General features: G+C 44.1%; 3 protein-coding genes across 4 annotated transcripts; 1 reads left to right on the top strand and 2 right to left on the bottom strand.

The window, feature by feature from the left end:
• Positions 1-236: 236 nt before the first annotated feature.
• Positions 237-4,893, bottom strand: LOC137603614 (calcium homeostasis modulator protein 2-like). The gene is made up of 3 exons (XM_068327243.1): positions 3,718-4,893; positions 2,717-3,340; positions 237-1,687 (listed from the first exon to the last, which is right to left on the bottom strand). Exons 2-3 carry the CDS (start codon positions 3,266-3,268, stop codon positions 1,274-1,276), a joined length of 966 nt encoding a protein of 321 aa, XP_068183344.1. The 5' UTR covers positions 3,269-3,340; positions 3,718-4,893; the 3' UTR covers positions 237-1,273.
• Positions 4,894-5,410: 517 nt separating this feature from the next.
• On the bottom strand, positions 5,411-22,584 carry vps8 (VPS8 subunit of CORVET complex). Of its 2 annotated transcripts, none has more exons than XM_068327529.1 (45): positions 22,486-22,584; positions 21,830-21,898; positions 21,557-21,687; positions 21,008-21,104; positions 20,835-20,867; positions 20,469-20,523; positions 15,584-15,708; positions 15,403-15,489; positions 15,243-15,310; positions 14,998-15,151; positions 14,852-14,911; positions 14,561-14,668; positions 14,101-14,181; positions 13,651-13,821; positions 13,341-13,415; positions 12,569-12,604; positions 12,280-12,370; positions 12,155-12,201; positions 11,989-12,078; positions 11,862-11,908; positions 11,379-11,601; positions 11,112-11,201; positions 10,904-10,955; positions 10,785-10,827; positions 10,456-10,528; positions 10,242-10,361; positions 9,936-10,007; positions 9,735-9,854; positions 9,601-9,657; positions 9,443-9,525; positions 9,200-9,284; positions 9,022-9,120; positions 8,849-8,938; positions 8,727-8,773; positions 8,499-8,643; positions 8,309-8,398; positions 8,034-8,222; positions 7,877-7,958; positions 7,288-7,370; positions 6,948-7,028; positions 6,561-6,730; positions 6,310-6,478; positions 6,156-6,209; positions 5,995-6,075; positions 5,411-5,897 (listed from the first exon to the last, which is right to left on the bottom strand). In XM_068327529.1, exons 1-45 carry the CDS (start codon positions 22,555-22,557, stop codon positions 5,772-5,774), a joined length of 4,221 nt encoding a protein of 1,406 aa, XP_068183630.1. In that variant the 5' UTR covers positions 22,558-22,584; the 3' UTR covers positions 5,411-5,771. The 2 variants fall into 2 exon arrangements, with proteins under 2 accessions (XP_068183630.1, XP_068183629.1); XM_068327528.1 differs by having other exon boundaries at positions 7,288-7,427.
• LOC137604011 (uncharacterized) lies at positions 17,136-19,723 on the top strand. Its single transcript, XM_068327924.1, has 3 exons — positions 17,136-17,286; positions 18,318-18,405; positions 18,962-19,723. The coding sequence occupies exons 2-3, from the start codon at positions 18,338-18,340 to the stop codon at positions 19,386-19,388; spliced, it is 495 nt and encodes a 164-aa protein (XP_068184025.1). The 5' UTR covers positions 17,136-17,286; positions 18,318-18,337; the 3' UTR covers positions 19,389-19,723.
• Positions 22,585-23,219: the final 635 nt, after the last annotated feature.

Consider the following 23,219-nt stretch of genomic DNA (forward strand, 5'->3'; position numbering starts at 1 on the left):
GTCATTCATGGTTAAATCCCAGCCGTGACTGATGACAGTTTCTAGTCACGTGACATTACGGTCGGCTGAAGCAAAACCAATCATCTCCCACGGTGGAATAAATGTAAGGGTTTATATTGTTTATCAGCTGTTTGCTTTAACTTTACGTTCAGGTCCGTCATGTTGGGGTCAAGGGGTCACCAAGGCGGAAAATTAGACAACGAATAAAAAAAATTCTACGCATGTTCATAAAGTTTTTACTTATTTGGTTCCAGCACACAGATGATAAATTAATATACAAAAAAAAGCTGAGCAAATTTCCTCAATCAAACGTTTGCAGCGCACACACACACACACGCACACACACACACACAGAGACACACGCACACGCACACGCACACACACACACACCAGTTCCATCCAGTCGGTAGGAAAATAAATACCTTTTAGTTTGCATCGCCCTCTAGTGGCGACCAATTGGACGGATTATTATTATTATTATTATTATTATTATTACTACAGTATAACTATTGGCATTATTGTTACTATTATTATTATTATTATTATTATTATTATTATTATAATGGAAGATCCAACAGTGCTCTTTTTTCTTACAGCAAGACATTTCTGAAACATTTTTCTTATAAATAATTAAGGTTCACTAATAAACTATGATGGATCACTTCAACCAATAAAATTCCAGTTTGTTTTTGTGATGAAATAGCAAATATAATTTTGTAAAAAATCCTTGAAATTGAAAGAGAAAAGAAAGTCATGTTTGTCTGGGACTCAAAAATACACTCAAAAACAAAAGCTCTTACATTTAACAGAAATACCAGTTTTTCTTTTTCCTCTGCGTTTAGCAAACAGTAACCTATCAGTTCAATATGAATTACTTCCCCCAGTGTTAAAATCTTTACTGACGTCACGCAGTGCAAATTCTCTGCTTTGATTAAAGAAGATGATGCATTCAAGGTACCAGTAAAAAGCACGGACTTTCCTCCGCTCACTCTGGAGGGAGGAAATAAAGCTGCAAACATGCACACACACACACACACACACACACATCCCTGTGCTGCTTGGATCATGATCAGACACACACACACACATCCCTCCATCCTGCTCCATCCCATCCCATCTCTCACACACACACACACACACACACACACACACACACACACACACACACACACACACACACACACACACACACACTGGGAGGTAGTGACAGAGGTGATGTCAGCATCTTGACCAAGCCCTCAGCTTGACTCCTTTGTTGTCCAGGGGTGGGGCTCTAGATCATGGCGTCCATCTCCTTCTCCATGTCCTCCTCCGTCAGCACCTGCTTGTAGGTGGCCCACTTGTTGAGCCGGCTGTAGAGCGGGAGGCAGTTCTTCTCCCGGTAGAGGTAGACCCCCGTCACCCGGTTCCAGCTCAGGCTGCAGATGGGCTTGGCGCCCTGGAACTCCTGCAGCTGCTCCTTCTCCTCCTTCTCCAGGGCCACGAAGCCAAAGAAGGTCTTGACGTTGTCGGCGGCCAGCAGCCGGGCGTGGACGGCCGCCGTGCGGTCGAAGAGGGCCTTCTCCGTGTGGCGGTAGGTGGACCAGTAGTCGTCCTGCAGGTAACCCAGAGGCGAGCAGCAGCGCTTCAAGCACATCATCAGGAACACAGCTAAGGCCATTCCCCCCACCAGCAGCCAGCCAATCAACTGGAAGGAAGGGACAGGTGTGAGGTCAGGAGGCGGGGCCCGGATTGAAAGCCTTCTGCTAATCGATTCCTTCAATTAAAAACCATAGCGAGACTGCTTGTGGGAATTAAATTAGTGGGTAGTAAGATGAATGAATGCATATTTGATTATTAAATCTGAATAAATAAAATAACGAGGTCACAGCGAATGAAAGAGTTAAAGTCAGTCCTGTGTTTGAAGGCACTGAGGAGCAGAACTAACGGCATGCAGCAGATTTAACTGCGGTTAAAACCTGTAAAACCTGCAAAACTGAATATTGATGTCTTCTAATGAATTATTAATGAATGAAAAACAATTATGTTAATGTTAAAGCCAATAATGTAATAACAGCCCATAATGCAATAACTTCATTATTCTATTGATAACCCTACTCCCAACCTAACCCCTAACCCCTTTAAAGCCTGAATGATGAAATCACTTCCAGAAAAATCTGATTTTTGGAAAATAAGGTCTGATGGAACCTCCTGTCAAAAAATAAATAAAATAAAAAAAATTTGCATATATATGAGCTCTAATTTTTAGAGTTTTGGCTAAGAACAACATTTTTTTTGCATGAAAATGCAGATTCATGTGTCTGAATGTAAACTTCACGTTTCTCAAGGAAAACAATGATGTAAAAGAATCAAAATCATGAAAGACCGAGTGAATTAAATTAGATAGGTTTAGCTTTAAAGCGTTAACCCTAACCCCTAATTATTACCCTATTAGACAAAAGTTAATCGGTTCAGGACATTTATTACGTTATTGGATGATTACATTTCAAAAACGGGCACATTTATTTCGATATGGGCATCTAAAGAAAAGTTAAACCTGCTAACTGCTGGTTTCAGTTTCACTCAGTGTGGCTTTCAAAGTCTTTACTTCAATTATCAGCACCACTTCTACTGTAAACAAATATTTTGTTCATCTTTCAACAGTTTAAACAACTTTAACTGCCTGGGGCAACTGAACCTACCACCCTGTCAAGTCCAGCAAACACACCACCAGTACCTGAGATTCATATTTTAGTTGGCGCTCAATTTCAGGCCAGAAGTGCCGCAGCTCCTGCGGAACGCTGTCTATGCAGGGGAACATGGCCATGACCTCTGACTCCTGGTCTGGGGGGAACCCCTCCAGTGTGGACCTCCTTACAAACTCGCTGAGGGCACAGGTGTAGGCCTGACCCTGCAGGAAGGAGATCACCGCCCAGGTGACCGGCGCCACCACAGCCCGACCCAAGATGTTCCCCAACAGCGCGCAAAGCGCCGGCCCCGACCACTTCCTGCACTTCCTAATCCGGCACTCGGACACCAAGTCCCAACTGTTCTTGCTGAGCATGATCCCTATGAGGAAGAGCACCAGCGCCGGGACGCCGATGGCGGCCAGGCCGTAGCGGTAGTTCCTCCCCGACGAGCAGGGGCAGTCGAAGGCGAAGACGTTGAAGGCGGTCTGTCCGGCCACGGTGCTCAAAGCGATCAGACCGTTGAAGATCATGACATCTTTGCTCTTGAAGAAGAGCGAGGCGAACTTGAAGTTCTCCGTGACGAGCGCAGCGACGGCCATGTTGGGATGTTTTGGGGTAATTCCGAAAGGAACACTGAAGCTCTTTGACTGTGGTTTTCCGGCAGAGTTAGCCTGCAGACAGAGAGAGAGAGAAACAGACCCCCATGAGAAATTGACTTCAGGGCAAGTCTTCCACGCTGCTCTGCTACCATCCTGCGAGTGTGAACGGCTGTTTTGGTATGAATGGAATCGCTTTACCAACAGGAAGTAAGTGTCTTTAATTAAGTCGATCGAAAAAAGGAGTCTGAGACAAGCTAGAACCAGACTGCAAAGTTCCTAAAAATATATCCTGCTAGTTGCTGAACAAAGAGTCACGATGGAAAGCGGTTGTGCCAGCCTACCCCCTCCAGTTGCGTCCTGCGGCGGGACGCTTCATCAAACCTCTACAAAACCTTTACAAACCTCCAAAACGCCAACATTCCAGGAAAACTAACAGTCTCTGGACGTACCTCTGACAGGAGAAAGACCCTCTCTTTTGGAATGTATGCTGACGAAGCCCCGCTAATGAGTCAGAGTCAGGAACTCCTTCTCTAGTTTCCTCCCCCTGTGGAAAAAAAAAAAAAGAAAAGAAAAAAAAAGCTGCCCTGCAAGTAAAAACATGTGTCGGAGCCGAGCTGAGGACAAAACACGAGGCCGTACCGACCCAAGACAGGAACACGAACCACTTCCAGATGCTCTGGTTGGGCCAGTCGGTGTCCGATCGTCAAGACGGTGACAGATTGGTCCACAGACGGAACATTAGATGGAGCGAGTCGACTTTTGGATGAGGAGAGTAGCAGCTGCTAATCAGGAAAGGAACAGCATGACTCAGCGTCAATAATTAGAAGAGAATCTCCTGGCGTTAGAAGAGGTTAGAAACTTGTCTGGAGTCGTTTAGCTCCGCCCTTTGTTTACCGATTGTTTGTGCGTGTCAAGCGTTCGGCGGTGAAGTGGTACCTGTTGAATTTAAACTTTTCTACCCGTGGATAAACTCCCGAGTTGGAAATCACGCTAACGTTTAAGCTAAAGCGCTAAAACCAGAGTAACGTAGAGTTCGGGATTAGAAAAATCCGAAAATTCAGGCTGTTTTAGCCTGAATTTAACTTGGTTAACTTGGTTTAAGGTGGATTTTTTTTTTGTTTATGATGGTATTGTTTGGTAAGAAAGTTGGTTGCCGTTAGCGATAACAATTTGAAGTTTTAGCATTAGATTAGCATTCAGTCAAATGTCCAATCTAAAAGTAATAGTGAACAATAGCCTGTTGCAATTGTTAGCACGTAGCCGTTGAACCCATTAGCGAGATTTTGAGGTGAACATCCACACATCAAGGAGGCGGGGTTTTCTGCCGCCGCAGGCTAAGTATGTTGACCTTCTCAGGTGACACGCCTGTTCAGGCTCATGAAGTTTAGACGCCAGCGGTGAGACACAGGAGGGCGTGGCCTAAATATCCGTTTACACAATGGCAGTTATTCTATAAAACACCTCTGACTATCTTAACAAGAATTAGTTTTGTCTCATCTTTTCTTTTAAGGTAAATCAAGGTGAAGGTGAACTAGCATCACGCTAAAGCTAACACCTGACGTTTTTGGTAACTGTGATGTAAAATTTACTTCCTGACAAGATGATTACCTTCTATAAAGGCTGTTATGAGAAATCAATTGCTACCGTTTTTTTAATGGATTAAAAAATATCAAATTTCTGTTTGATTATATAATAGAACATTTCAAAAAATATTATTTTCATAAATTATATAATTATTAATAACAATAGTATTGTTAATAACTATTATTACAAATTAATAATTACTTATTATATTATTAAAAATATTTTTTAAAACGTTGATACTTTTAAAAAAAATTAAAACTATAATTTTTTCAATATTCTTCATCGTATTCATTATTGTTTTTAATAGATTAAAAAAATAAAATTAATTGACTAAGTTTTTAAATTATTATATTTTTAAAAATTACTGTTAGTTATCAATGCTTACTATTATTATTACTACTACTAATTAATGATAATGATTATTTATTCAAATTATTTAACTGTATTAAATAACAAAAAAATATTTTTAAAGAATTTTTAAAAATCATTTTTTCATTAGATTGTCCCAAAGTGGTTATAAGAAGATGCATTATTGATTAAAAAAAAACAACACTAGAGTGAAAACAATCAGGATCTATTTATCACATTGTGCAAAGATATCAGGTTGTGTGAAACAACATTTCAACATGATGAGACATTTCTCAAACAGAAAACACTGAATTTCGGCAGCAAACACATCGTGATCAAAATCAACGAGAGGCCTTCACGCCTGCTGTGACATCATCAGGCTGTGACATCATCAAGCGGAGACGTTTCACAGTATGGAAGTCCTGAACAGAGCCTGACTTTCACGTGCAGAAATGTTTTTTACTGCTTTGCAGTTCCGTTCGGATCCAAAACGAAGGCTTCCGTCGGTGAAACCGACTCGATTTTGAGGGAAGTTTGCTTCAGTGATGACGACCAAAGACAAGTCGGTCCTTCACTCCTCAAAGAGCGGCGGAGGAGAGAGTTTGAGTTGGGAATTCTCTGCTCCCGATTGGGACGTGATCAGGAGGCCCGTCCTCTCATTACGATGTCCGTGTGACAGTTCAGAGAGGATGGACAACTGGGGGGAAGACAAACAGAATTATTTAACGTGGAAATATCTGGTCGCTGCATGTCTTGTTGTTATTTCTCTGAAGCGTTTGTTTGTTTGTTTGTACCCTGGATGGTCCCCTGTATAAAGAGCGAAGCTGATCCCAGGACTGTTCCTGCTGAGGGTCCAACGTCGCCTCGACAAACACCTGAAAAAAAAAACAGAACAAAGTGGAAGTCTGGGTGGCGACGGCCGAGCCGCTCATCGTGGTTTGAAATCAAACTTCACCTTCTTCCCGTCGGCCTCCACGCCTCCATCGTGATGGACGGACGTCACACGGGTCTGAGGCGGAGGAGGGAGATATTAGAGAGGGAGTTATATACCGGAACAGCTAAGGTTAGCATGCTAACTGTGCTAAAGGTAAAGCGGCGGATGAACACACCTGAGCCAGGGACGCGCTGCGGCCCCTCCCGGGTTCGGCCGACGCGCCGCTCCGTCCTCCTTTGCTGGACGAACACTTGTAGCAGCTCAACCGCTGATGCGGCTCCAACGCCAGGCTCCGCCCACTCTCCTTCTGCTGCAGACACTGGAAGTGGTACAGGTGGCCACAACTAACAGGACACACACACACACACACACACATCAGCACCTTGAAACATGTTGTCGATGATGTCATCGGTGTGTAAGCCCCACCTGAACACGATGATCTCCTCAGGCGCGTCCTGCCTCCTCTTGTACTGCTGCAGGCAGATGTTACAGAAGTCGTGTCGCGGGTGGAGCCCCCTGGTGACCGCAGCACGCAAGTGTGCGAGGGACCAGTGGAGGTCGTGGTTCAGCAGGCTGGTGGTGGTTTCAAGTAGAGTCTAAAGCAGAACGGGTAACGCTGTTAAAGTGAATTCACGTAACAGAAAAATGAATCCCGGACAAACAGCAGCGGTTCTTCCCCCGAGAGTAAAAACAGAGGATTGTTGTTTTGTTTTTAGAGACCACAAACTTTAAGGGTGAAGAAAAGGTCCAATTCAGGTGCTTCAGACAGGAAACTGTGTCTCAGGTTACGACTTCAGTCTGAAGGAACGTCACCTGTTCGTAGTTGAACGTGTCCAGCATTCCCAGAATGAGGCTCTGGATCTCAGCCAGCTTCCCTTTACCATAAACCGGATCCTGAAGGTCACATGAAGGACACAGGGTCAGGTTCACGCAGTGAAACAGTCCAGGTTCACGCAGTGAAACAGTCCAGGTACACACCCTATGTGGAAACATCTGACCATCTGTTCCACTTGTTGACTTTTTTTTACACACTTTGGAAACACGACGCAGGTGTGTGGACAATGACAGGTTTCAGGTTTCATAGATGTTTTTTGTGCCGATACAAAGCAGTGCAAACAACCCATTAAGAACGGACACACACACAAACACACACCTGGAGTATCCGCTGAATGATGGCAGGAAGAGGAATGAAGCTGCTCATACTGTTGAGAACCTTCATGGTCAGTTCCTTCAGCACTGAGACACAAGAAACATCATCTGAAGCAACAGCATCACTGTTAGGACGAGGCCATCCTGCTTCAGGGCACCAATGGCAGGAAAAACAAATGAACAACTGCACTAAGAAGTCATTTTAAATATTTCCAATAGTTTTAATTTGTTTAGTTGTGAATTTTATGCCTGAATCAACTGTTAAAACAAGCAGAAATCACTGAGGATCCCTTCAATGGACACATCTCATTATTGTAAGACAAAGATAAAGCATTTAAGTTGTTCTTGTTAAATCTGAGAAAATATTTTCCTAGAAATTACAAAAGTAAATAAATTCCCAGCATATCGAAAAAAATATTCTACAAAAAAAATATTGAACATTTTGTGAGTTTTGAGATGAATTCCACCAAACAAACTATTTTATATAATTCTGTCCAGCAGAGGGCGACATAGCTCCGCTATAAAGAAAATAAAAAACACTGACCTTTCTTTCAACTATGCAAACAAACGTGTGTGTGTGTGTGTGTGTTTACCCTCAAACGTGTGTTTGGCGTGGCCCCCCTTCACTTGTCTCTGTGCGTCCATCATCGTCTCCAGGAGGGGAAACCACAGAACCTGTGAGGAGAGAGTCGGTGGTGAGCCGGCAGGAAGCGTTCGCCTCCCCAAAGACCACCCGAACACGGGCGCTACCTCCCGCTGCTGCTGGTAGAGGTTCTGTGAGCTCTGGTGACACAAGGCGATGATGTCATCCAGTGACTCCTTCACTGCTGCCAGTGTGGATCCACCCTCCGTCTCCTCCTCCTCGTCGCGTCCTGCACCTCCCCCTGTTTCTCCTCCATCACTCTCAGCAGTGAGGAGAACCAGGTTTTCCTTCAGCGTCTTCAGACAGAGGAGGGAGGACGTATGAAGAACTTGGGTCCTTTTACAACACGGACACACATTTACGTAAATAAACGATCAGTTACCGCTAGCAGGACAGCAAACGCTCCTTGAACATCTCCCTTCTTCTCCAGCAGGTAGGCTGTGGCTTTATTGTGGCGGTACTTCTGTGTTATCTGGAGGAGAACATCACAATGTGATTGATGGATCATCTCAGCGTTACACAGCCTGGATTAAAACTGGTACGGTGATGCTAGGTGACGATAATCCCCCTACCTGTATGGCCTCCTCCAGTCTGTAGTGCTGGGAGGCCTGGAGGAAGTCCAGGAGCTCCTGGGGGGCGAAGCGGCTCAGAAGGTCCAGCTGAAGCTCGTGGAGGTCGGGTTCCAGCGGCCAGACGGCGTCTGAATGTTGGCCCTCCCTGGATGATAATGATGATGATGATGAGAGGTGAGGAGGAAGAGGGGGGTTGATGCAGTCAGAGGAGGAAGAACAAACACGCACCGCGGCTCCAGGAGACACCTGAGGAACCTGAAGAGCAGCTGGTCGTCCTAAGGAGAGGAAGACGGGAGCAGCAGGTGAGACGGGTTCAGGTCTATCTGCTCGCCGTCAGAACAAATCGTCACCTGGAACTCAGAGATGATGCTGCGGACGTCTCCCTTGAAGTGAAACACCACCAATTCAGCCGATCTGGGGGGGCTGAGCCTCACCAGCTCCTGTGAGGAGATGTCAGAGGGTTTCCGACGTTAACGCAAAGAACGGGAGCCGACGTTCAAGCGCCTGTGCCTCGTGGGTTCACCTGCATGTGCTGCAGCGCCTTAGCCTGCACCGCTCGCTTCTCCTCGGGGGTGTAGCCCGGCATGGACAGCAGGTTGTGAATGTAGCTGAAGATCTCCCCCTGAGAGACACACACACACACACATTGACTTAAACCCTCATTGATGACTCGATGAGGTCAGAACCAGACTGGATCTCACCTTCCTGAGGGGGTCTCTCAGGTAGCAGTCGATGATCTTATCGTACAGATGCTTCTTCTCATACAGAAATTCACAGATTTGGTAGCTGGAGGCGAAAAAAGCAGGAAATTATGTGTGTTTTAAAATAATGATCATAAACATGAAGTTATATTAGTAAGAAACTATTTAAAAGAAAGTTAAAAAAAAAATTCAAATAAAAGAGTCTCAGGTTTCAGTTTTGCTGTTTTTCGCTTCGACACTCACAACTTCGCTTTTTCTGCTAAAGCTAGCAGCCTCCCTTCGTTAAACTGGACCACGCCCCCGACCTGCAGCAGCTCCAGGAGAACCTGCAGACCGGTCCCAGTGAGCACCAGTTAGAGATCTACCGTCACAAACCTGATCGATCGTCCCTCCAGACGTACCTGCTGCCTCTCGGTGTGTCGGGAGTCGTCGTCGGGGCAACACAGGAACTCCAGAACCTGGAAACGGTCAGAGGTGACGATGAATGAAACGGTTTGTTACCCAGAGATCCACACGCATCCAATCGATCGATTACCTGGTCGAACAGCTTCCTGTTCACAAAAAGCGTGTTGTCCGGTTTGGCCAGCTGGCGAGCTAAGAAGGTGAAGAGCCCGCCCACCTGAGACGGAGTGAAGTCTGGGTTGTCCACCATCACCTAGGTAACCAGGAGGAAAGGAGGCTGTTGATGCAAAGGCGCATTTATGTTGTACTTCACTGCCATGAACTGAGAATGAACCTGAAGGAGGATGTCCACGATCCTCTGCTGGTACTCCAGAGCCTGCTTGTCGTTCTTAAAGTCTTCAAACGTCTAAAATGTAAGAAGGAGAAACATAAATAACAACAACAAAACAAAACTCTTCGTTTTTTTTGATTGAATATGTTCAAAACGTCCACAAACAGCTAAAAAGACAACAAATATGGATAATTTGAGACTTTCTGACTATTTTCACAGGAGAAGGAAAAGACAGAATCTCTCCTGATCGGGACGGACGAGCAGCGACCGGAAGGAAAGTGTGTGTGAAGTCAGGTGAGAAGGCGTTACCATGGCGAGGACGTTGAGGAACTCCCGTGTGTCGAAGTGGAGGAGGGTGCGGATGAACGGGAACACCTCCTCTTCTTCCAATGAGTCGGCAGAATGGAGACGGATGAGGAACTCGAACACCTGACACACACAAACACACACACATACATACACACACAGAATTAGTCCACTTGTGTGTGTGTGTGTGTGTGTGTGTGTGTGTGTCTGGACATACCTGGTTTTTGACTTGAACCACAAGGTCTTCAGGGATGTCTCCTAGTGGATACGCCCTTCCTGCAAGACAGCAGCTATATGTGTACACACACACACACACACACACACACACACACACACACACACACACACACATACACACACACACACAGTCATCATTGTATTCCTGTGTTAATGTCGTTTATACAATTAAGTGATGAACTTAAATATTTCTGAAAATGTTTGGAAGAAATAATTTATTCATATCAAAGGTTTGTGTGTGTGTGCATGTGTGTGTGTGTGTGTGTATGGTGTGTGTGTGTGTGTGTGCGTGCGCGTGTCTAAACACACCTGATGTACACCAGAAGTTTGTTCCCCATCACAACTTCCTCATCTGCAAAAAAAAGAGTTTGTGTGAGAAGCTTCAATTTGCTGCTATGACTTCTGGGGGATGTAGTTTCCAGCCTCACCTGTTAAGCTCCTCCCCTCCCTGAGCGGTGGGCCAATCACTGCGAAGAGTTTCTGAAATATAATCAGCAGACAACAGAGAGGAATAAGTTATCAATAATAATGAAATCATCCAATGAAAAGACTTTCATAATTCAGAAAATGATGAAAAATTATTTTATTTCCAATTTTATTTTTCGTGATGTCAGCGAGAGGGGGCGGAGCTCTCACCTCCATCGGTGTGATGTAATCGTTCATTCCGCTGTTGAAAACGTAGATCATTGCGTCATAGAGTCGATTCTCCCAACACACCTGCACCACCTACACACACACACACACACACACACACACACACACACAAACACACACACACACACACACACACACACACACACACACACACACACACACACACACACACACACACACACACAAACAGCTGACTAGAGTGTGTTACTTACACAGCATATAATCACTGTTAGACACACACATACACACCTGTTGTATGTCCAGACTGGTCACATCCAGATGCACAATGCATCTCTCCAGGCTGTCCATCATCCCGTTGCCGTGGTAATGGGCCAGCAGGTCCTTCATGATGGGCGTGGTCAGATGCCCAAGGCGGTCAGCCACGATGTACGACTCCAGCGACTCCAGGAAGACGCCCTTCGCCACCGTGTTCTCCAGCAGCCGAGTGTACAGCTGGGTGAACAGCAGGTCTCTGCATACACACACACACACACACACACACACACACACACACACACACACACACACACACACACACACACACACACACACACACACACACACTGAGTGTCTCTGAAGGTTACTTTTCTCTCCACTTGTCTGTCTTTGTTAAGATTCTACTTTTGTTCCGTGATGCATTCAAGGACCTCTGTTTCACCCAGATGTGACAGTAATATTTCATCCTGCTCTCCTTAAACGTCTCGTTTCCTTCCGGTGAATGCAGACACTTACGTCCTCTGCAGCAGCAGGCAGTAGTCCACCATGAACGGAACCAGATCCTGAACGCAGACAGGAAGTGCGTCAGCCGGCGTCCATCCAGCGTGTTTTTTATGCACACACGGCGATTTTTCGTTCTTACGTGGAAGTGCTGCTCCATCACTTGGATCTTCCCTTGTTCCGGACACTTCTTCAATGCAAACTCAGCAAACTGGAAGATGATCTCCACCATCTGCAGACACGGAGACATCAGAGTGAGTCCGCCGTTAGCTGAGCCGACGCGGCTCGCAGCGGTTTTCCATCCTTACCTTATCGGCTACGACTCGCTTCCTTTTCGCCGGATCTCCAAACAAACCTGGACAAAAAAAAACGTCACATGTTATTCGTCCCGTGTTTAACATGTCAGCTGATTCTACTGATGCTTCAAACACACCCAGAACAGCTTTGGCGGTTCCCTCGTGGAAGGACCAGGCCAGAGCGAGAGCCTCCACGAAATGCTCCTGCTTCAGCAGGCAGTCGATGCGCTGGACACACGAGAGAGGGAAATCACCTCCGGTGGGACGATGCGTCTTTTTAAAAGCTCTTTTTCTCTCTGTGTCTTTACCTCGACAGATTAAATCGCTCTCAATTTTGACGGCGTTGTCATTTTTACACTTGTTGAATAAAGATTAATGGAGTAACAGAAACATCACGACTCTTTACGTGTAAATATTGGTACGAACCTCCCTCCAGTTCCTCAGAGCCATAATGTGAGCCGACTGCAAGAGAACAGAGTGGAGATGTTTTCATATCAGGAGGCAGTGCATTAGAAACCATGTCTGTATGACTGCAGGCATAGAGCATTATGAATGCTGTCCCATGAGCCTTCATAGAGAGTGATAACAAACTTTTAAGTTGACAAACTCTGACAAAAAAACTATTTATGTACGAAAGAGAACACAGGGGTGCATCATGGGTATCCACACGTGTGTATTATATGTCATACATTCCTATAGTATAGATAAACCTCGGAGTACATTGTCTGGAGTTACGTCGTTCTCCATTATATGTTGTTTTTGTCCCCAAAAATAAACGGAAAAATAAAGATCAAGTTTACATCACTTTACATCTGTCCGTCAAAAATATTGGAATCATAAAATCACGAGTAAACCATTAAAATCATATAATGTTACTGTATAATCAAACAGAATTAAAAGCATGTAATATATTATTATATATTTGCTATAACATATTGAAAAATAAAATGTAACTGTTTTTAAGCATGAAATAAATTTTTATTAATAAAATATTATTGAAAATGTGTTCGTAAATAAAGTTCAGTATAGAATTTTGAATGGTTAAATTCAATTTAGCTTTATGTCGCGTCTCCTGGAACCCGTTAACGACGTAAACGGAGGTTTACCTGTATAATAATACATATTCCTTTCACATCTTATGAGCGCACACACACACACACACACACACACACACACACACTCAAACTGAACACGGTACCTTTGTGCCCAAGTAGACGATCTGCCCTGCGTAGCTGGAGACGGACTGGTAGCACGCCTTCTCTCCCACTAAAGCCTGGAAGCAAACTTCAGCTTAAGACCCCGTCAGAGGAGGATGTTGGATTGATAAAGACTCCAAACATGGCGGATAAGGACTCCAAACATGGCGGACGTTGAATTTAAAAAGAAGAAACGCCACTGTTTGTACGCTTTAAACTGTTACTGGCTGCGAACATTTACTCACTCATCATCACGATAACGTTTACTACTTCAGACCAGTCATCCTTAATCAACCCCCCCCTCCTCCTCACCAGAGCCTGGGACACGTTCCCCCCGGTGGCCAGCGATTTGAAGTGACGGCTGTTGTAAACCAGCTGCACCTGCTCCAGGTCCAGAGTCTCCAGAACCGCCTGACTGGGCCGGTCCAGCACCTGCAGCTTCTCGTGGCTGTCGACCAGCACCAGCGTCCGGCTGTTGATCCACTGACGCAGGGAAGGATCCACATTTAAAAATAACCTCACGTTAGTCGGTAGGGGGCAGCAACACGACATAGGTCCAAATAGTTTGATCCAATAAGAAGAAGAAACTGTCCTTATGCGTCAACGATCCACTTTCTGTTGGTTTAACAGTGAAAACATCATGTGCTGCATTAGCGTATCATCTGCATAGAGCTAAAGAGCGCCAGATGCTATCCCACGAGCTAATGGATCACGTGCAGCCAGTCCAACAGAACCTGAGGTGAACCTGATGTTAACACTCACACACAGGCTGATGATGTCACAGCTGAGGTGGAGCTGCCGCTGTTTGATCACATGGATGGTCCCACTCTCCTCCTTCTTCACCTGAAACATAAAGCGTTTACATTTTGTTCCACAAAAAGAAAAACTATGTGTTCCTGATCTCACTGTAACCGAAACGGAAATGAAACCTGACGTTACGTGTCTCAAAAACGAGGCTGTGGCTTCGTGTCTTCCTGTTTCAGAAATGCGAAAAAGAGCCAAGTGCTGGTAGGTAACCGTAGAGATATTAAAATAAAACAAACTATGATGACTCCAATATTTATTCATGTAAATAGTGAACCCCACATGAGCGCCGTTTGAGTACAAGCACAAAATGGGTCAGAATTTCCATCTAAAAATCACGTGGACAAAAAAAATTTAAGATGAAAAACGTGTTTTCCAGTCTGAGTGTTTGTCTGTAGTGAAGGTGGGGAGTCGATACCAGCAGGAAGTGGACCGTGTCTCCTTTGCAGAAAGCCAGGATGGGGTTGACCATCTTCTGGACGGGAACAAACTGCCACGCCATCTGAGGAACGCTGGAGGGATCCGACTGGTGGGAGAGAGCACGTCGTCGTCAGTGTGTCCCGTTTCATTTAGGAGAAAACCCCCAGAATGCTTTGCAAAAAGAGGCAGCGTGAGTGAAAGATGGCTACCGTTCAACCTTCATGTTCTCGAGAGACGCCTGAGCTAACCAGAAATCTGATCCCATTCCCACCAGGACAGAAATACAGACCTTTGGGTAGGGAAACGTCATCCAGACCTTCAGAGACGGCTTCAATCCGATGACCAGGATCTGGTGAGAGAAAAACAGGAAGTAAGAACTTTTCAGTAAGTTCTGTGAAATCAGCAGAGCGAGGAGCTCGAGACGCGACGGCGCACCTTGGTGAGCGACGCCATGGCCAGCAGAGAGTAGTGTGTGATGGGATGGTCCCTGAAGTCTGGGGGAGCGAGGAGAGGTTCCACTGAGCACACCTCGCCTTTGGAGCCGCTGAAGAGACATCGGGAGTCGCAGGAGCGCATCCCCATCACCCTCCTGGAGGTGATACCGAAGGAGAAGAGGAAGGGCGCTGCAAACGGCGCCAGAACGCGATGACTTGATCGTTTTTCACGGGTTTTTAAATCACCTGAACGCCAACTCGAACACGGATCCCCCGCTGTCGTTGCACACGGCCAGAGTGGGGTCGTCTGTGAACTGGAGACGTGAACACGAGGAGTGAATAATAAAGGAGCAGAAACCAGGGTCAAAGGTCGCCACGCTCTGTTCGGATGTGTGTGTTTGCTCACCTTCACGTGTAATATCGCCGTTCCTGGAGGATGGGCGTCGTTGATGGTTCTGAGGAGCTTCCCATTGGCCAGGTCCCACATGGTAATCTAGAGACCAGACAGACAATCAGACGAAGGGTGGAGCTGCGGTGGCCCCGCCCACACGCTGCCACAGCACACGCCCACTTCAGACAGAACCTACCTGTCCTTTGGCGAAGCCGCACAGAAGCCGCGAGCAGTCGTAGTTGATGCTGAGGGCGGAGACGGCGCCAAACTCCGCCCCCGTCGCCTTGGTGCCCAGACACAGTCGCAGAGCCTGGTTGGTGTCTGGAGAGGAAGACGAGCAAAAGTTGAACTTTGACCTGTGAAACCTTTTTTTCTTCTTTTTTTTTTTTTTTTTTTAAAGAGGCATTCTCAGGTTTCACCAAATTCAGCTTTAAAGAAAAACAAAGCAGCACAAAGATTCCAAAACACAACAAAACTGGCGCCGAATGGATAAAAATAAATACAGATTACAAATAATCGAACCCAAGCAGCCAAACATGCACCAACGAAATGGGACTGAACCAAGATGGACATGAGGGGGGGGGGTGTCTCCCCCCCGGCTGGAGGTAAAAAAACACAACATGAACAGGATGAAACAAGCGTGACCTCGTACCTTTTCCTGTCGCGGCGCCAGAGTGTCAGCAGAGCAAAGAGACACGGGTCAGCCCCCATCAGACCCCCCCCCCGACACACAACAGCATCACAGTCTGACCTCAACCTGTACTGTGCGTATCCATGGAGACCGACAGTTCAACATCCTCTAAAATGTTTTATTCTGGCTCCTGCTTTACTGACGGTTTTTTCATCGCTGGTATTTGAAACTAATAGATCACAGATCAATCAATAGAATGCAGATCAATACTTTAAAACTGAACACATTATTCGAACCAGCCGCATCATGTTTAACTCTACAGTGTGCAGCCGTCACGTTTTACACGTGTTAGCTAGTCTATCAGATCTACTAGCTCACATGTCAAACTCATGGCCCGGGGGCCAAATGTGGCCCTCCACATCACTTTATGTGGCCCATGAGAGCATAAAAGGTCAGTGTCTAAAAATGAATAGGTCAAAAGTGAGCTTTGATCAAAAACTGCATTTTCCCACAATGCAGTAAGTCAGCCCATTTTAACTTTGACAGAAACATTTCAAACAAAGTTAATGTCCTAACTCTTTTTTGGTGTTATTTTTCTTTATTCTCTTGGATGATTTGATCCTTGATTGATGGAGTTCTGTGGGTTTAATCACCTGACAAATTAAAAGGATTTATGTTAGAACAGAGAAACAAACAAACATGTTTTTTCTGTGTAACTATAATGTTTGTAACTTGAATAAGTGATAAATTCAAAGTTATTTAACATTAAGGAGTAGTTACATTTATTTTACATTATATTGAGTTACATTTACTTAAATTTATTAGTTACATCTCGTTCTCCTCAGTCAGTCATGGGACGGTATTTAAATTGTTGCCCTGCAGCGGCGGCTCTGCAGTCGTGTTGACTTTGAACCGAACCGTTTGCATGTTCCCATGTTCTCACCCACCCACCCCACCCCTCCATGTACTGTTTTCTACCTACGCTCCTGGTCCCCTCCCTGAACAAATTACGATTATGTTTAAGAGACGTTTAAAAGGGTCCGAGCTAATCGGTCTGGAGATAAGCTGCTGAAGTCCGGGAGGCGCTGATAGCGACCGGCCGATAAGGAGGGAGTCACCTGGTGCCCCGAGGCCCCGATTACCTGAGTCAACACGGCGCAGAGGTGTGCAGATCGTGTGCACAGCGACATCACCATCACTTCCTCTCTGAGACCCGTGGCTTCACACCACTGCTTCTGGATCACGCTGAACTTTAAGTCCTTTAAAAGGTAAATGTTCCATTTTGCACACTTTCCTATCTCTACTTCTCTACTTGTACTTTTCCTGGTTTGGTTGAATTTTTCGTACATCTGTCTGGTTGTGTGTCAATGTTTTTCTCCTTGTTTGTTTACTTATCCTGCATTTATATCTGCTTGGTCGTCTGTGGAATGTGTGAATTCAGGAGTGAGTGTGAAATTATATGAGCAGTGGATTAACACAATTTCCTCTGGGATTAATAATCTATCTATTTATCTATTTGGGAATAAGACATTAGTGATTCTGGTTCATTTTCTGGAGTCGGGCTGACGCTGATCATTTAAAAAACAAAGCTTGTCTGCTTCATCGTCACGACAGTATTAAGAAGAAGTGTAGGAAAAAAATACAAAAAAACCTACATCAAATAGAAGAAACTGATTTGAATCAGCACCATGTTTCCATACTTCCACAGAAGAACAATTAGAATTAAAAAAATGAGAGAAAAATAAATTGACGGTGATTATTTGATTTGTTTGTGAGCCTTTCTGAGTCAAATCATCTTCATATTTTTAAGCTTTTTTTGTGAAAACAGATCCACAAATGAGATGAAACTGGATGTTTTTTCCTCCTCTTTAAGTCAGAACTTATAGAGGAGTTCATTTCAGTCGACTGAAGTTTTCCTGAAGTTGTGCATTAATGACATTCAGGTCAAATTAAATACTCCATCTCGTTGTGTGAGGTAGCTGCCACGCTGGAATGTGAACTGGTGACATGTGTAATAATAAGTGTAATAATAACTATAAATCCTCAGCTATGGGTGTCGGCGCTGGTATGTGATATATATCACATACTGACTCACGGCCACACCTGCATCCCTGGAACGCAGCCGATCATTTCTCCCTATTATTTAACCTGTTTTTCCAGACACGGCTGTGATTACACTTCTATCCACGGCGCCAATTATAAAAGCACAAGCTTTATAATTTACATAGTGTGCTGTAATGGTTTTGTCTGACAATGAATGAACTTAAAGGACTAAATGGATCTGATCTGCTGTTCGCAGGCCGCCTCCTCTTCACCGCCATGGTTCACCGCCACTGTTACGTTGAGCTTAACAACAACACCAGCTGCTTCAGCCTCGTCAATGTGAGGTAAAGTGTTCAAAACTCATTCTATATATCTATATCTACTGTATATATCCATATATACAGTATATACACATATATGTATTAGTGTGAATGTTTTCTCGCTGTCCTCTTTGCTTCTTTTGATTTAATGATTTCGTCTCGTCTTCCTTTCGAGGCGCTGACTCGTCTCTGATCAGTTTGGATGCTTAAGTAAAATTTGAATACAGTTTTTTTTCTAAAGTTGACTTTTGACCCCGCCTTTCCCAGTTGGGATCCAATCAGAAGAAAGCGCAAATCATACAGACTTATTTTAGGTGTGTCTCTGTGCACATATTCAGTTACACATACGCTGAAGAAATAGAGGTTGTGCAAATTTTTTAATTATTATAATATCGATAGCTTAAAGTCCATGAAATTGTTTGGTTGACATGTTTTTCTAATGAGTTGACATAATAATTTGATATTTTTGATTCAAACTAATCTAATAAACTTTCAGGGAACCTGCTGCTCAAACAAAACTCCGTTATAATTCCTCACGTAGAACCTCTGAACATTAGAACCCGTCTGGTGTTTTGTTCAGGACCTTCATGGAGAGCGGTTTCTGCGACGAACCGCTGCCCCCCATGGTCAACCCCTGCTCCTCGGCCAGCGCCATGTTCAACAAGACCACCGGCGCCGCCACCGGCGCCGTCGGCGTCTTCACCTACGACCTGTACAACAACGACATGGGCGACTACAGCCACGTGTTAGCCGTGATGTTCTCCGTGCCCTACGACCGGAACCTCTACAACAACTGGTACGCAGTCGGGGTCTTCGCCCAGGGAAACGAATGCGACTACAATCTTTACGATATTATGTACAACGGAAGTGAAGAGAGTTTTGTGAGGGCCAAACCCGACGGCTCAGCTATTTCTTACGAGTGGGGAAACCTCATCATCGCCGCCACCATGTCAGACTCAGGCGAGGCCGTCCTGAAAGTGGATGTCAACGACATGGGCATGTACTGATTATAAAGGAGCAGACGACCACAGAGAGATATTTTCATTGGTCACCATCACGAAAACACGAGAGCTCACTGTTATTAAGATAAAGGTTTCAAACACTGACGCCTGATCACAAATAAACTACAAAACTTTTACATTTCCATAAAGTTATGTCTTTTGTTTTTGTCCACCTTCAGTTCTATGGGAGTTAAACACACACATTTACAGGTAATTACCAATTAATTTAAACTCTGCACACACTTTCTTACTAGGATGTCAATTTAGCTGTAAATTTCACACACTAATCAATAACAACATTTATATGTTCTCATTAAAAAATAATAAAAATCCAGAATGTCTGGTGGCCTGTGGACTTCCTGTTGTGACTGTTCTTTGAGTGATGTCATGATATTTTAGTTTCTTACAGCTAACCGGGTTCTAGGGTTCTTGAGACCCATCGCTACAGAACAAAGTGGAAGAAAACCAAGAAGATGAATGATCATGGGTGCTACTGAGAACGACATCAGGAGCACTTGCCCTGGAGGAAGAACGCTAGGGGGCAGCAGAGGCTTCATGGAAAGTTTTTAAGCCTTAAAAACAGATTTAACCAGTAATCAGGCCAAGAAGGAATTAGAAACTAACTTTAAAGTATACAAGCATTTCAATTTTATTAGGTATCTGAAAAAATTTTTTTATAAAGCCACCAATTCAGACAACTGGTGATTTGCTTATCAGCAATTCACCCAGGCCACTAGGCCACTAATAATAACCGGTTTATTCCTAATGATCGGTAACCATCGTATTTATCAGAATTAAACATTCATGAAGTCATTCTGAAACGCCAATGTTACTGCAAACCGGATTTAGTATTAAATAAGACAGAGTCTAACACAAAGTGATCACGGCGTGTGTGTGACCTTCGCTGTTTTCATCACCAACACAACATAACATTGCATTAATATTTCTATTTAATTAAACATAAGATAACAGCAGAAGAAATAAGTGGCAGCTACGCGTGACCAGCTTTATCCATAACCTGTGTCGCACTGAAAAACGTGAAAAACATATTTAACATACAGAGAAGGTAACGAGGTTCAGACTCACCGAACACCAGAGCCAGACCATGAGACGTTCCCACGGCGATCACACCAGACATGGTCTGAACAGGAAAACATGCAGAAGAAGTCAGGAGACAAGAAGACGAGCTAACAGGCCTAGCGTTAGCATATATGTCTAACTCAAATTTAACAGGACCAGATCACAAATGAGGGAGATGCAAGATAATAAAATTAATCATCGGTTATTTCTGTCAGTGAGACTAGTTGGAAACTAAAACCAAATCTTTGGTTAATTGAATAAATAATAAATAATATAGAACAAACTAATATAATGTAGAATACATATAGAATATAAATATAGAATAAAACTAATATACTGTATAGAATACACATAGAATAAACTAATACTCACTATAGCTGTCGGAAGTCCAGCATCCACTTTGTCCTGAGGACAAAAACATTTCTATTATGAAAACACAAACTAAGAAATGTGTGTGTGTTTGTGTGTGTGTGTGTGTGTGTGTGTGTGTGTGTGTGTGTGTGTGTGTGTGTGTGTGTGTGTGTGTGTGTGTGTGTGTTTCTTACAGCAGCAGAGACGATCTGTGCAGAGATGCCTTTCAGCAGACTGTGTCTAAGAACGGACCCGTGAACTGTTGGATTCAGATCCACTGTTCTCCTCTTTCTGTACACACACACACACACACACACACACACACACACACACACACACACACACACACACACACACACACACACACACACACACACACACACACATACAGACACACACACACACACACAAACTTTAATTCAAGTTTGAAATTAATCTTCTGAGGTTCAGGTTGAGACCAAACATTCTTACTGGGTTCATCTGCATCCTATGAATTAGTACTGTATCGTATGAACTAGTACTACATTGTACCCACTAGTACTGCATCGTATGGACTAGTACTGCATCGTACAAACCAGTACTGCATTGTACGAATTAGTACTGCATCGTACAAAGTAGTACAACATCATATAGACTAGTACTGCATCGTACAAACTAGTACTGCATCGTACGAACTAGTACTGCATTGTACAAACTAGTACTGCATCGTACAAACTACTACTGCGGTGTACTTGTGTACATGCCGTTTGAGGTGCGCTGGGTCTCCGCTGTCGGAGCTGGCCAGAGAGGAGGTGTCATAGGAGTGGGCGTCCATGTTATCCGTGTTTAGCACACAGGTGTCCTCCAGAACGAAGGGCTCCTCCTCATCCTCCAGCTGCAGAGACAGGAGACAAAACAGAATCAGCGTCTCAGATGAACTGATGCAACACATGCAGAAACGTCCTGTTATGCCGTTATAACACTGTTATAAGTGATGCAGTGTTGCCCACTACCCAATCAAGAGGTGTTCACACTACCTCATTCAGGATGCTCTCCAGCGTGGGCGGCGTGTCCACTTGTGGAATATCAAACTCTTTATCGTCGATCTGAGAACAGAAGCAGAAATGTTCACATGAGAAGGAGACACCAACACCTCAGGTGCTAACAGGGACTCCTGAAAGGACGTGACGGTCCTTGAACGCACCAGGAACGACCACGATATAAGGGGACTCCTAACAGAGAACTGACAGTCCCTGAACGCACCACGGTAACACATAAAGTACATTTTTCTCATAGGTGTGTCTCCACTGTTTTTAATCACAAGATCTGCACACATTTATTACATGAGTCTTTGTTTTTCTACGTGTTGACGGATGACAAACATGACAGCGTAAACAAAAACCAGTCACGTGACGGCGGTCAGCCTTAAAGACTGGTCGGTAATGAACCCGATGATGGTGCTGCTTGTTATTAGCATGTGCTAACTTATTAACAAGTCGATTTACTAACACGTTAATTTATTAACATGTGTTTCCCACGACCACTGAGGAAACCGCGGAGTTCAACGGGAATTCTGAACAGGCGCTCTGCATTACCGCTCCAACGCCAGGACGACAACAAACAGCTCATTTGCTGTTATTTTTTTTAAATATTTCTCATCGTGTCTTCGGCGGAAGTGTAATAATTCTCTCACCGCGTCCACCTCCATCAGGTTTAGCTGTGAGGAAGCAGAGACGAGGCTGCTAGCATCTGGAGAATCTGTCATTTTTGAGTTGAAGGCTCGCCTGTGTACTTCCTCCTACCGGAAGTCATTACTTACTTCTTCCGGTTAGACCTGTCAAAATAAAAGACATTCATGTCTGTATGCTTTCTTTTTGTCGCTCTCTCTCTCTCTCTCTCTCTCTCTCTCTCTCTCTCTATCTATCTATCTATCTATCTATCTATCTATCTATCTATCTATCTATCTATCTATCTATCTATCCATCCATCCATCCATCCATCCATCCATCCATCCATCCATCCATCCATCCCTCTCTCTCTCTCTCTCTCTCTCTATCTATCTATCTATCTATCTATCTATCTATCTGTCTATCTATCTATCTATCTATCTATCTATCTATCTATCTATCTATCTATCTATCTATCTATCTATCTATCTATCTATCTATCTATCTATCCATCTATCTATCTATCTGTAGTCGAATTGAACGGGAAAGATCTGCAAAATTCGAAAAAATAATATATTTTGTATTTTTTTTATATGAATATGTATAGGTATTTTGAAGTTATATGGATCAAATACTAACAATAATAAATATTCTTTTTTCATTTTCTTCATTTTAATTTTTTAATTTTCGATAAAATTTTTAATGTGGCCACAATATTCATACACATCTAAAATTAAAAAATTAAACTAAAAAACATATA

This window comes from Antennarius striatus, chromosome 11 (genome assembly GCF_040054535.1).
Source record: "Antennarius striatus isolate MH-2024 chromosome 11, ASM4005453v1, whole genome shotgun sequence".
Classification (NCBI taxonomy): Eukaryota; Metazoa; Chordata; class Actinopteri; order Lophiiformes; family Antennariidae; genus Antennarius; species Antennarius striatus.